The 15,483-nt window shown below is 34.7% G+C and overlaps 1 protein-coding gene across 1 annotated transcript in view; it reads right to left on the bottom strand.

Annotated features, from left to right (window-relative positions):
• Positions 1-897: 897 nt before the first annotated feature.
• LOC110384301 (steroid receptor seven-up, isoforms B/C) overlaps positions 898-15,483 on the bottom strand; it is a 63,175-nt gene continuing 48,589 nt past the window's right edge. The window contains exon 3 of the mRNA XM_049846348.2: positions 898-2,900. Coding sequence (XP_049702305.2) covers positions 2,626-2,900 — 275 coding nt within the window. The 3' untranslated portion in view covers positions 898-2,625. The remainder of the gene's footprint in view (positions 2,901-15,483) is intronic.

Raw genomic sequence — 15,483 nt, forward strand, 5'->3', positions numbered from 1 at the left:
TGCGTGTGTATATAATTCTGTCATGAACTAGGTAGGTAGCTGTTGTATGGATTCATCCCGTTCTTAGGTCTTGCTATTATGGGAATGTGAGAACTACAACTGAAAGCTCTCATTTGGTTGCAATTGTCCGTTATTGTAATGTAATGAGGTGTTATTATTGTAATAAGGCGTACTAGTATCTGTAGTACCTATGTCGTGGTGATCAATTGCATGATCACAAGCATTTATTTTACGTGATATCGACTATTGTCATGTCGAATATATCGATTTTCAACCGATTCGGATGTCATTTGTTATAGCAGCTTAAGCTCTTTTTTAACTTTTCTATCAATACTTTGTTAACGCGGGTTAAACCGCCAGAAAAATACCTACTTATACGTGTACCTACTTATAATATTTTGTGCTAAGTTGGTTTTCTGCTGTCACCTAGTAGTGACAGCACCGGATAGACTCCAATGTTTATAATTGGGTGATTAGTGTAAAATGGCCGCTTCCGTGTACCGCGATTTGATTTTGACTTTTGATTTCGTTGGGGTAACGGGGTGTCCACATTGATGTAGGTACTTATGTGATTTTGTAGACATGTAAGTTGATGAATATTATTGGGTGTTTTTTTGGTTTTGTTTGGTAATGTTGATACGATATGGTCTTCTAACTAGAAGTGGCATAAAGATGATGCTTACTAAGATGTTTTAGGTGTGGAGCGTCTTGGATATAAGGCTTTTGCCATGGACTTGTCTGTTGACTACGATAATGACAAGTATAATACTTGTTTTTGGCGGTCGGTTTGAGATTTAAAATAATTATTCATGTTTGTCTATTCATGCAAGACTGTCGTCAGGTTTTAACAGTTCTTTCTGAAGTCGTTGATAGTAGATGATAATAAAACAAAACAAATCAAAATCCAGAGAGACGTCTTTTATTCCTCATTAATTATTTAATGTTTTTTATACAACTCCATACAATCTCGTACACACACTGACATTATTTTACAACCGTTCACTGTACAGTTTATTGCGAATAAATACATTGCTTCTCTTTTACTAAATGTTTTACACTTTTACTTTATTTTGTCGTAAACTAAAACAATTGCTCGATGTGTTAGTTGCTTGTAATGTAATAATAAAATAGAAATAAAATAAACTTACAGAAAACTTATTGTTGTTTTTACTAATTATTGTTTGCAATTCCTTTTAAAACAAAGTCAATTCTTTACCTGGAAAACCGTGAATTCACATAATTATTTTATATTATATTACAAGCAACTATTTTATATTAACTTATTCGATTTACCATGATAATTCCACAATTTGAAGTAAAACATATCTAAAATGAATTATGATCATTATGAAAAAAAATACATAAAATATTTTAATAAAAAATCGTTGCGCTAAAGATTAATATTATAATTATAAATAAAACTTTTCTGTATAGTTACTATTCTTACATAATTTGTATTTCTCACTATTGTTTATACATATAGACACACTTAAGTAAAAGAACAAAAACAAATTTTACTCAGATGTGTTTAATATTTTTTACTAAAAAGAATATTGTTTTTCTTGTAAAAGTTGTTTTAAAAGGAACGATACATACCTATAAATGCTTTTCGGAATTAGTAAATAAGAGTTTTACGTATAAGTACGTAAATATTTGAGTTATTACAGCACCAGTCGAAAATAAAAAGAAAGAACCTCGTCCAATCATATTTCAGGCTACTTTGCCTCAATGGCTATAAACTGGGAATGTTAACCGAAGAGAAAATAATATGTTTACTGTATTTTCAGCAAAAACAAAATCGAGAAGTTTATGTACAAGTCTCAAAAGGTTACGAGGTAAAACTATCCGATATTAAAATGTTAACATTATTGAACACTTTTCTCCTAGCACTTGATATGACTCCAGTTCCCAATCCCAGTTTAAAGACATTGGGACTCTCCGTACCTACTTAGCCGTATAAAAAGTTTTCTTATTCTTCGAAAAACTTTGTCTATCTCTATACATATAACTACACACCAACATTGCACGACCGATGTACATAATTATTGCATTATCAATCCAAATTGCTTTTCATACAATTTCTACAAAAAGAAGAATAAGAAAAAAATAATAATATAAAATCCATCCATCATCGTAGAAAACTCTTAACTATCAATTTACAATAATAAAAACATTTTTTATTTACAATATTAAATAGTAAACTATTTTTACAGAGGAACAAAAAAACTTGAACTAATTCACTAGGGACCCCACTGAACAAGTTTACTTCATATCTGGTATACTACACTCCTGTCGTATGTTCAACAGATTGTCTATCATGAGGGACTTTTGCGCATTCTTCTGTGTCTCCGAAGCTTCGAACTCCTCGGTCGACTTCGGAGCGTAGAAGGCTGAAATGGGATCGAAAGTGGGATCGGCTCTCTCGCTTTCCCTGCTGGTTCGTGACCCGAAGTACTCTTCGCTCGCCTCTGTGTTCTCGTGGAATTCGCTCGAGGAGGTGACGGCGTCCTCAGGTTGGGCTTCGCGCTGGTACCTTTGGAAGGGGTCGAACCGCTGGCTGGGCAGGTACGGCGGGAAGCCGTAGGGCGTGGATCATGCCGCTGCCAGCTGCCTCCACATCGTATGTCACATGGTCGCCATGTACGGCCAAGAGAACGAGCTCCCGGAGAGCAGCATGTCCCTGATGAGGGTCTCGATGGGAGTCTTGCCGACTAGCCGCACGAAGAACAGCTGTTCTATGACTTGTGAGCTGACTGTCCTTAGGGAGGGTAGTCTGAGGAGCAACTTGCCGAAGCGCGTGGGCTGGTTGGGGTACTGACTCCGGCAGTACTCTTCGAGGGCGCACTGGGACTTCTCTTGTAGACTCTCTATGTGGGGCACGTCTGATAGACCACACGCATCTGGAAAGAAGAAAATTCGAGGTTAGACTCAGTTGCTAAATTCCTATAACTAAGAGACTAGGTAAATAATTCTGAGATTACTTCGGATTCTGAAAAAAGTAGTGTTTAACGATATTTTCATAAACAATTTTTGTGTTAAATTGCCGTCTTTCTCGCCTATATTACCTTTGTTTCCCCAAATTGTCGCCGTAATCTCTTATTATTGTTTTTAATGCGACATAAATCTATTTTATTCCCCCCTAACGCGAAGATACCTGTCCTCAAACTAATGTTGCCATTAAAGAAAGGTTTAATGTAATAAAAAAATATTTGCTACATTAAACTTGCTTATTTTCGTTAAAATATCATGATTGTCAATAAAAATGTTTAAGGGAGAAAACTGTCTGAGAATGTACGCCTTTGGAAAAATTTAATTACCTACATATTTTTCTTATGCTGCTTTGACAAGTACATCGTAAGCTAAGTCAATATTAGAATTATTTATTTTACACAATAACCTGAACGAAATGTCTTCATCATCATTTTATGTGTTGTAAGAGCATCTAGAGAATCCTAATTAACTGTTAGTTAGGAGTTTATAAGTTAACATTAACTGCCGCTGTCATAATGTTACTGCAAAGCTTTGTGTTTGAGCTATTAGCACTCATGTGTTAACTATTGAGTTGAGGCGTTAAAGTTATTATTTCTTAACTAACAATTCGAAAATCTATGGAATATAAAGACATAAAGTTGTATAATAGTAATGGTATGGAGTAATATATGAAAACGCTGTTTATCTTTACTAATAATATAATGCTTTTTTTGTTTGTACTACCGAAACTACTGAATCGATTTGAAAAATTATTTGACTGTTAGAGAGCTTCACTATTTTTGAGAAACATAGGCTATATTTTATCCGGTTGCGGGAAGTGGTTTCTATTAAACCGCAGGAAACAGTCTTCTCTAAACAACTGTTTGATCAGACGTTTTATGAAAGATATTTCGCGACGAGTTAGCGCGGTTTCTAACCGCGTCCGATTCTATGTGAAGATTGCCTAAGATAGAATAAACAGATAGTGTATTGTGATTTATAGTCAACTTAAATGGTGATGTGAGGAAATATTTGTTTATCAATGCAATTTCGAGTTTGTCAAAGGTTTATTAGTGTATTTTCTGTGAATATAATAAAAGAATAGCAAACGATTGTGAACCGGACGAAGTTGTGAATGATGGTATTTTCAAAAGGGATCGTCCTTTTAGCGTAACAAGCATGCTGCATTTGTGCAGTAGACCAAAGATTTATAGTTATAATCCAACCCTTTTTTCTGCCAAAAGTCTTGAAGAAAGTAACAGAAAACAAAGACAAGATTAATCCTAACCCTCGAATAAAAACGAATAAGCATAATAACCCGTGAATGGTTACAGAGACGAAGGGTCTGTAATGCGATTAAGACCCCGGTACATTTGCGCTGTACATTAATATTTTTTATTGTTATATAGTATAGATATGGCTGGGTAAACAAGCCTCGTTATGGTCTCGACCAGATGTCTGCCTCACTGGTTTCTAAGTGTTATGAATGTCAGAGCTGATTAGTGATGATGATGGAATTTGTGGAGAAATGGACTGCTGGCTTGCGTCGGACGATGGGCATTTGTCGTGTACGCAATATTGCGCATTGTTTAGAAGTGGTATGACGATGCAGACCAAATGGTTTTACGTTGCTAAGTATCCTTATACTGTCGAGCAAAAGTAGGTATATTAAAAATAGAGAAATTATCCTTGGTAAAGATAACGTAATAGATGGTAAAATTAATCAAGTAGACAAGGCACTGATAGCGAAAGATTTTGGTGAAATTCAAAAGAATTTGAGTTGATGATTTCAAAAGAGTAATTTTGACAATAATACAAGATGAAGTGTTCATAAAGATGTACATACAGACACAAGAAGACACAAGGTTATAAAAACGCTTGATTACAAGCAACACACAGCTAATGAAACAAGTTGTATGTTCAACTAACATTAAAACTGACAAGTAACCATCACGGGTAATTATAAATTAACCCAGTTGTGCGATGAGAATGTTCACAGTGGGTAAGACAATTATGTGTTCGTTAATTCTGGTTTATGACGGTCTTATAGTTCTTAGGGGGTGGAAATAGTAGTGCGTTCTGATTCTTATGTAGATTGTAAAGATCGATCTCTTGCGTGGTTTCATTATTGACTTCATTTTTGTGATTGAAGTTCTTGAATCTTTTTAAGTTCTCAAAATTTTTTTGCTTTTGTAGTTAATCTCTTGCAGTGTCGGTCATTTGTTGGACAACAAGATTGAATATGCTTTATAAATTAAATGTAACAGTTTCCATAAGGTTAATATAATAACTAAGAACTTAACCACAGTACATCTTCACGTGGATGTAACCTCAATAAAAACAAAAGTCGCTCCTGTATCTTATCAATTGCAATGACGGCATAAGAGGCCCCAAGCTCGAACAACCTACATTTTCATTCAATAAACGGCAACTATTAATTCTAATTCGTGTGTCTACGCTTTGCAGCCTCTTGGGACACGATGACGCAATCCTGGGACCGTAATTGTGGTCACTTGTCCTAATTGTTCCAGCGATGCCACTAAATGGTGACAGCTGCTTGATAATTGATACACTTGGTGCTCAAGAAAGAAATGCTACCTTATCTTTTGGTCACTTGAGTCCAATTTTGGGTGGTGATATCGTAAGAAAAGGAAGAAATAAATCGGTGGACTGAATTTTGAGGTTTGAGCTGATGTCTTAAAGTTGAAAATTGAATGGGACGTTTTTTACAATATTGAAGGATGTTGTGAGGCGTTTGTTTGTAAGCTTGATAATAAGTTGTGTAATTTGCATTTCCTTGCGAAACAAGAAACACGGCTAATTGGCAAAGAGGTGGTAGCCAGATAAGTGAGACTATATTAACTTTAATGATTTAATCTATCACTTTTAGAAAACAATCTTTTGGAAACTAAAAAGATTGAAAGACAAAACTACCCTTCATATCGTATGCAAAGTTAGTAGTGAAGAAGAAAAAAAATGTCATACAATAACAAGTATCTTTATACTAGCTAGAACAGTTGGATGTCACGCTTGAAAGTCTCACAAAAGAGGTCAAGACTAGAAGAAGGAGCAGGTGCCTACTGAACTAAGTGGTGTTTAATAGCTTCTAATAGACCTATCTACTGACGGTTTTATGCTTGCTTTTAAGCCTGTTTTAAAATCCTAGAGAAAAGGTGCAAATTCAGCGTTCTTTGAAAATAATGAGGACTTTTTACAAGACTTTGTACTTATTCTAAATAGCATTAGAGATAGAATGAAAAAACCCATGTCGGAAAAAGTGGAAAATCAAAAAAGAAATGTAGAAATGAACCACGGAAAATCTATTTCCTCAGAGTCAAGGGCAGACAATCTCAACCCTGCGCTATCAAATCGAAAGGTGTACGACAATGATCCAAAAGACCAAAGATCAGGCAAAGACGGTGCAATAGCAATTAACCCTACGCCCGTTGGACATCGTAACAATGTAATATATTTTAATTGAAACGACCCCGCCGTAGATGCAGTAAATATTGGTCGGAATGAACGACTGAACTTAATTGAATGGATGAAGGAGTGTCGTGTTAAATTTTTAAGTAGGTTCTGAATGAATGACGTCATTCGTTAGTTGTGTAATTGTTGATAGCAGTTTGTTGATTAAGATTGTTTTCGTCTTTGTTGTTACACGTTTCGACATAGGTGGCTATTTACATGAATACATCAAGTTTGCTGTAGGTATTCGTTCTACGTGCGCTTACCTATCAAATCTTTACGTCATTTTTCAATAGGTACACCTAACCTGTGACGCGGTGAATTTGATGGGTTTTTTCCTCAACAAATTCCCCAAAAATCAAACATGACTCAAAAAAACCCAGTAGATAGGCACATAAAAACGCACACTAATAAACCCTACACGAGCATGATTCGAAGCAACTCTTAAACAGTATTGATGGTGATGTCAACAGATTTGACCCAGTGAATCAATGTTCTATCATGACCAATGAATGCTTATAAACTTATAAGTTTGCCTGCTGGCGCCGCTGAGTCGAGGGCTTGATATTGAGAACTTATTGATATGTAGTATGAAGTATTGTTCATAGATATAGATGAACTAGAGGTAATCGTTTTGAATGATGATCGCAACAGTGTTGGATTTGATAAAGAGAAGAAAATTAATAAGGCAAAGGTAAATTTAACTAAAGAATACAAGGATTTCAGAGGTGTGACGTATGCTCTGCATATTCTCAATGTTAAAGAGTCACGATAAAGAGCATGTATGAGAAATAAATACTCGAAAGAAAACTAAGAGTTTCATAGTTTCATTGCGGATGAGAATTACAAAAACGAGACGATTACGAATGTATATGTTAACTAGCTGGTGCCCGCGACTTCGTCTGCGCAGGTTTAGTATTTCGAACAATATGTTTACAAATTGTAGCCTTTGTGTTATTCTGATGTATAAGCTATATTATTGTAAAGTTTCATTAAAATCCATTCAGTAGTTTTTGCGTGAAAGAGTAACAAACATCCATACATCCATACATACAAACTTTCGCGTTTATAATATTAGTAGGATGACCTGATATAATTTGAATTGTACAATTAATTATGTGTACGAGAAGTTCCTAGGGTAGATGATGAAGATAATGAAACGGTCATTGATATTAATGAAGCAGAATTTGTAGTTCTGTCCATTAATTTTAAACATGAACGTTTCAAACTTGCTCCTAAGTCACTCCTACTTATTTCAAAGTACTTTTATTGTATAGTGTCTCCAAGTGACCAGTTAGAAAATAAATAAATCGTTATTCCACGAACCAATTGCCCTCCAGATTTCAGTGTGACGAATCTCATTGAGTCTCATTAAACACTCGACTAAAGGGTGATAATCGAGAATTAAATCGAAGGCCCGCATCGATGCCGAGTATCGTTTATGAAAATAAAATAATCGTCGTTCATTAGTCGATTTACGGGTTATGCGGGTGTTTATAGTGACACGCTTTTTATATGAATGGCTTTTAACTTTCATCGGCTCGTTGATTGTGTTTAATTTGTGTGTTGTGTTCTCTTTTTGCTTTATTTTCTTAGTGATTGGAGTATTTTTTATCGTTTGGAAGTTTATAGTGATTGTAATTGGCCGTTAAATTGCTCTCGTATTGGCCGTGGATAATCGAACATGTGTACATAATCAAAAATGGCCATTAAGTGATGCTCAAATTGAGAATTTCAAATATTTTGTGTTTACTTTGAAACCATCTAATCTGTGTTAATAAAAAAACGCAATAATCCGTTTTAGAATCAACAAAAGTTTAATAACTTTATAACGAAAATCCGCGTTTGATCCTTACATACAATTATGTTAAAAGGACCACAAAATGAAAGACCAAACAGTCTTTAGAAATCTTTTGAGGCAAGGAGGCGTTACGGCGAGCCATAGGCAGATGTTTGTACAGCGACCGAGCACTTCCGAAGATTGCCGACAATAGCCGAAGCCGCCACAGATACTATAATTTTCTGAACAATCGCAAAGAAGATAATAGTGCTTTGTTGTCGAATGTTATTATAATGTAGGATTATGTTGCTTATCGATTGTGTATTCTTGAAATCGGATATTGGATTGTCCATCTTTGGTCGGTCTTTTGAATTCGTATTCCATATCTTCGTATCTACTTAGAAAATTTAGTAATTTAGGAACACAATTTTAGCTTTTAGAGACTTCACCAAAGACAAGTAGTTAATACTTTTTGTTCATGCGACAGATTCTTGCTGCTTTCAGCCAGTAATATCCATAAACAAAAAAAAAAAGAAAACGGTCGATGATCTAGCGTAAAATCGAAGTTGAGCCAACGTAACATAACCTATTTAAGACATTTTAGGGCACGCTCCATGCGATAAAATCTCGAACGGTTTTACAATAATAAAATAATCTTGTAAGTAGATCGGAAATAGCGAAGCAAATTTAGCTACCACAATAGGGTAAGAGGTGTTTGTCACCGAGATTGAGATCTGAGAATAACACCCTCGTCTTATCTGATACAAGATGTTTATTTACGTTTATAATGTGCTGTAAATTTAGGTTTTAGGTTGTTTACTTGTTTGCGTGTTTCGTAGATTACAGAATTATTTCTCTTAGTACCTTTAACGTATGTATGCGCATGACGCTCTCTGTTATTTTCCTAATTTTCCATAATTTACTTTATATTTGTGTTACTTTTGAGACTGACTTAAGCTTTGGCAAATACGAAGAATTTTCTTCCAATATTAGAAGCTGATTGCTTGACTAGTGACATGTAATTTTTACGGTAGTCAAACTAAAATGACAAAGGCCTTAACCGATTCTAAAATTCCATTAAAGCTAACTAATATTATTCATTTGTTACATCAAGAATTTCGCGCTTACACATCGGCAAAATGATTCAATGAATAAATGTCTGACAGAAAAAAACACAGAACTTTTATGACAGATAATAACATTGAAAGGTATTGGATTCAAAAGATACCTAACAATAGATCAATAGACACAAATTGGACGTCCATAGGTACCATAGACACGTGTCCGAATTAAAAAAAAAGAGACGGCCAGCCTTATCTCGCAAAGTTATTCATACTGTTTTGAAAATTAAAAATCGAACATTATCGTTCTTAATTGAAAGGAGGAAGGTTGGTATTTATTCTGCATTTTTTTTAAGAATGATATTCCAAATTTGAAAGTGACAAACAGCATCAAATGGCGCGAAAAGAGAAAAAAATGTGACATTTTAGCATTGTGAAATAAAATTTTAAATAAACACCTTTTGAGTGGGCGTTAGCGGAGTATTTGTAAATAGGTTTTGTTGATATTACAATGGTATTCGTAACAACGGTGCGCTGTGGGGGTGGTGTCTGACAATCTCGTAATGTTGCCACGTGCTTTCGATGTTGCCATTTACATTGTTAATGTGACAAAAAGTAATAATTTGTAGTCTATAGTTTGGCAGTATTAACCCCTCTGCTCGACAAGATTTTGACATATGACTTTACCGTTGATTCGGCGGGATATTTTGAATCGCGACATGGAAGTCAAAAATTTGTACGAACTTTCAACACATGAATTCTAAGTCCGTAATGCCTGATCAGAAGTATTTTAACTATAACTTTAGAGCTCACTTATTTGACAACAACGTGCAAAGGTCAAATGGGGTCAGTTAATTCAGAAAAAGATAATAATTACGGTGTTTTTAAGTCTATCGAAAAGTTAAGCATTTCAAATTTGGTGAAAACTTACCAATAAATAATCGCATCACTTTCTCAAACACAACACAAACGTCATATTTATAACATTTTCAATCCGTTGCAATACATTTCGTGCACTTATTTATGTTCAATAACTAAAAAATCAGCACATAAAATACACAATAAAAATGAACAATTTACGAGATCAATCAAAATCACAGACAAGTAGAGTTTGGAATGGAGTATTTTTTTTTTTTCAATCAGCGGTGTGCATTCGATACCTAAATCGGATATTTATTATAAATAATCGAATACCAATTTTATATATATTTTTTAATAGCAACTTATTTCAAATCTATTTATTAATTTTAAATTATGGGTTCAATTTGTTTTTGTTGTTAAGAAAAAAGATATTTAAGTTTTATGAATGTTTTTAGCATTAAATTTTTATATGTATTATTTATTTTGGTGTTGCGTCATTCGTAATAATTTTTAACTTTAATTGAATTTTTATTACCTATTAGGGAATTTTAATTTATTCTTATATTATTTCTCAACAATTCTAAGATTTTTGTTTCGGCGGAGGGTAAGCCTGGTGTTCTGAAATATAATGCAATTTGTAACTACCAAAGTAATGTACTTATTTGATGATGAGAAACAATAATAATAATTGATTGATTTTAAAGTCACCAAATATTTTTAACCGAATCCCAAAAAGGAGGTGGTTCTCAATTTTCATGTTTGTTTTTGGTCGAAAGGGTATATTCCCCATATTTGTTATTAGGTCTAAAATCAATCTAATCACTCAGGTGTTTACCTGAGTGATTAGATTTCAACCTATGTATTTCTGCAACTTTCGAAAGTCGCCCTCGATTTCTCAAGGTTCCATCATCAGATCCTGACCTGATGATAATTCGACCACCTCGGAAGTATACGCTATCAAACAAAAAAAGAATCATCAAAATCGATAAATAAATGGCTGAGTAATAGCGTAACAAACATACAAAAAAAACGGTCGAATTGAGAACCTCCGCTTTTTGGGAAGTCGGTTAAAAATAAGTCGGCGGCGGCCATCTTTCCATCTTGGACTAGCTTTCGATGAACAGCGAACTATTTGCCCTTCCAAACAATAAAATCGTCATAAAATTTTGCGATAACTACACCTAACTACGGCTCTCGTCAAATAGCTTTGCCGCTCAGTTAAAAAGTTGGAAGTAACGAATCGCCATTAAGTTTGGCAGGTCTACAGGAATCCTGCACATAAAACACCCGAAGAAATAAATAAGTCATCATTTGCCGTCTTCAGAAACCCTAAAAACCGAAGATTTTTTTTATTATATATATTTAGTTTGGATTTTAAAAAGGTATATTTCTAACGGGATGCTAAATATGAAAGGTTTGAATGCGTAAAAATAATTTAAATTTATTTAGTTATTTTATTTAGTACTAACAAATGTGGTTTGATTGGAAAGAAAATAAATAAGAGCGTAAATAATTAGGAAAGTGTATGACTGATTCGCAGACCCCAATTGGGGTCTAAACCGAGCTTACGGTGACATTGATGTTCAGACCCCGATTGGGGTCCGCTACGGATTTGACGGTTAACGCCTTAAATAATATCGACTGCACATTTGGTTTATTCTTCACTTAAAGTTTTTTATAAGTTAAGCTAAATTACTACTAAGTAGTCGTTTTAAGTAAACTTTATTAATTTAATTCATTTTTAAAATCCACGTAACGAAATAAATAATCTGCTAAGCCGAGATAATTCCAATCAAATTATCAGTATCCCTAAATCATATTATAAAATCAAATCAAATACACTTTACATTTCTTTTAAATGATACTAAGAGCTGGATAAATCACAATAAAAAAGTCATCAAATTAAAATTGATAAGTCTTAAGCAGACAAAAACCGTTTAATCGCCAGAACCTCTTTCGAGTAGATACTTGAGCGTTCCATAAATAATACTAATAAGGCATTTATTGTCCATGGTCAGCGATCGCTTACCATTTTAGGAATATATTTTATCCAGCTACGTCATAAACGAGAATAAATCCATACAGTAAATTAAATCTACAAATTAGATTTACCTAATACGGATTAAGAATAAGTTAAGGTAAATCGCGTATAACTTCTAAGGCACGTAACATAATACCATAAAGGTGCGTGCACATAACATTGGCGCGATATCGCACGATCGGGCGGCATAAAGTACGCCGCGGGTGGCGCTACCGAGCCGACGCACCAACTTTACGACGTCACAAAAATACTCGCTACCGTACCGTACGGTACCTAGCCTACACAATCAAGAAAAAACGATGAAGAAATTACAAGAATTGCGGCAGAAAATTTTTCGTCTTTATGTGAATTCTTTAAACATAATGATATTGTAACGGCATCTTGAATGACATACCTACATAATTTTAAGATGTAAATGCAGAGAATGCGTCGCAGTTATCGTAGAACTATCTTTTTAATAGAGTCATATTGTAACGGTGTTTGATAATTTTGGAGAAAAAATCAAGTTCTTACTTCGCTGCGTAACGACTTACAATGACGAGGTGAAGTATGGCATTAAACATTTGTCTTTTTATTTACGGTACTTTTGGAAATTCTCAAAACAGCGGGCATAACTCTCAACTGCCTTAAAGCTTATTTGTTTACACATTTACAACTGCAAAATTCATACCAGAATTTAACACATTTCCTTCAAACCCTTAACTATTATCAGAAAGGGCAAGAAGTGCCCCGTCAGGTCATATGTGACTTCCAACAAAGCCCATCCTCCTGAACAATCATTTGACTGACAAAAGAACAATAAGTTCCCCAAGTGGGTCAGAGTGTCGGCCCGGTATCACGTCACTGATACCGAGGTCCCGACTCCGTCCCGTATAATGGACGGTGACACCGCGAGACGGAATGCGGTCAGTAGGTATGCTGCTTTACAACTGATGGGTTTAGAACATTGAAATTGGCGCGTAAGTGCGAAGTTAGAAAAAGTTGCAGATTTGTATATTCAAAACAACAGGATTTATCCTAAAGTTCAGGAAAGCAATTTAAAGAAGACCTAATTATGATAACATAGTTTTCTTTAGTAAAAGATTTGAGAGCAGACAAAAAATGTCTATGGCGCCAAAAACTAGATGCAGCTTTTAAGAAAACATTCCTATAGCGACTGTTTGGTACAGTTGATAGCTGTCAGTTGTCAAGAAAAAATAGCATTTTTTGACTGATAGAACTGTCAACTGCTCTAGAAAACGTTCAGACCATACACATTCATACAAACTGTCAAAGCAATTAGTCAAACTTTCAGCTGCGCTTACGCCGAACGCGAGTGAAAATCCAATAAATAAACATTTTTATTTATTGATCGTGTATTAATTAGCGGCATTTTATTTTGAATAATTAATTATGTTGTTTTATAAACAGATGAAAGGTTAATCAGTATTCGTTGATTGGATCTGATCTATTCGATTTTTATGATGATTGGGCTTTTGGTATTAAGTTTTTAATTTTTCAGTTATTGCAGAAGCTATATTTTATTAGATAAATGTTTGTCAAAAATTAACGGTGAAAATATTATTTTGGTGTTATTTATGTCATAATTAATATGCTTCTTAGTTAGTAGCTTACAAAGTTTAATTAAACATAGTGTTTATTTCGAAAAAAATATTCAGGAATGTTAAAACTAATAAAAAATAATTTAGTACCTATCGTAACGATTATTTTGCGACATCGCTACTCAATAGAAAGTTTATGGCCACCATAGTGATAATTGTGGTATTTAGGATAACCCACTTCCAGTTTTACGATAGTCAATAAAACCTTTTCTTACAACACGAAAGGAAGTTGTAAACACTTCATATACATTCTAATAGCTCCAATCAATTTGATAATGTTCACTAAATCACATATTTCTATTTAATTCCGCAGTTCGTTATATTAAAACGTATAACTTTTATCTTTAATGATACGGAACGAATACAAATAGCGTAATAATGAAACAACACTACTAAGGCTATAAACCGGGCTATCGTTTTCACATAAACTTTCAACAAGCCGTGTCACAAACCTTTGCGTATCTTGGACCAATAAGCAAAACTTGGATTAGGTTTCGCGTGCCATAGCGAATTCCAGATTAGGAATACTAGCATTTTGTTTCAAAGAAAAAACTCAGTAATGTACCTACAATAAGTCTAGAATAAGTATCATAACATTATTTCATAGTCGGACAGCCACTAACGCAAGTTCCGTACGCCGTGAGTTTGTAGCAACGTGCGGCGCGGCGTCCCATCGCATCGTTGTGATAACATTAATGACGTCGTAAACCTGCCCCGCATCGCCAGAGCGAGATAGAAACAACGCAGATACGCGAGAACGCGGAAGAATTAGCCTTCACTAACGATGGAGTAAATCACCTGTTAGGCTGGATCCTAGCTTTACTAGTGAGATTAAATTTAAAGTAAGCTTAAATCACACGACGTAGGAAACTTGTTTTATGCCGCTGATTCGTAGCACACGGGATAAAGACTTTGATGTCCAATATGAATTATTGAAGCGGTAATAAATACTGAAAACATTAATAAAGCCACTTGAATACGTTCAGGCGGTTTCACATTGCGGTTCACGGTAAAATGTTTCCATTTATGCTGTGAAAAAGGTATTTTTAAAATACATAAGTTAATTATTCCCCCGTGCGCGTCTGTCCATCTGGGCGTGTTTAATTTGAATAACAAAGAGGTCTGACCGCGCGCTTGTGGCGGAAAAACGAAAGATTGACACACACTCGTGTTCGGGGGCGAGCCACCGATTATGATATGTGGCGCGAATGGGAATAAAAGCATTAAAAGCCAGAATTTATTAGCTTGTAATGGATAACTGTTTGGAATTACTCGTTAACAGACAGGCGTGGGTTTTGTGAGCGAAAATTGTGCTTAATTTTGAAACATACCAGAAATTGTAGATAATGGTTTAGGTACTAAATCCTATGACTGGATATTCTAGTTTTATTACTTACATCTAACAATAAGTCTTACATTTTCTTAATGTAAACTTTATACTATTTACATGCAACGTTATTCACGAGGGTTGGGGCAAACTAAGAGACTATTACAACCTCCTTGGTATTAAAACATAAATCTTACCCCTCCATAAGTATCCATAAGTTTCCATTAACCCCCTATAAAACACATATTACTTGCCGCGAGCGATTTTTTGATGAATGAACACATCAGTACGGGAAGCATTGACTGATGGGAGCGCAACAAAGGCCCGATCTTTGCACTTTGACATTCGCGGTTTAATCACGTACTACAAGCTTT

This window comes from Helicoverpa armigera, chromosome 17 (assembly GCF_030705265.1).
Source record: "Helicoverpa armigera isolate CAAS_96S chromosome 17, ASM3070526v1, whole genome shotgun sequence".
Classification (NCBI taxonomy): Eukaryota; Metazoa; Arthropoda; class Insecta; order Lepidoptera; family Noctuidae; genus Helicoverpa; species Helicoverpa armigera.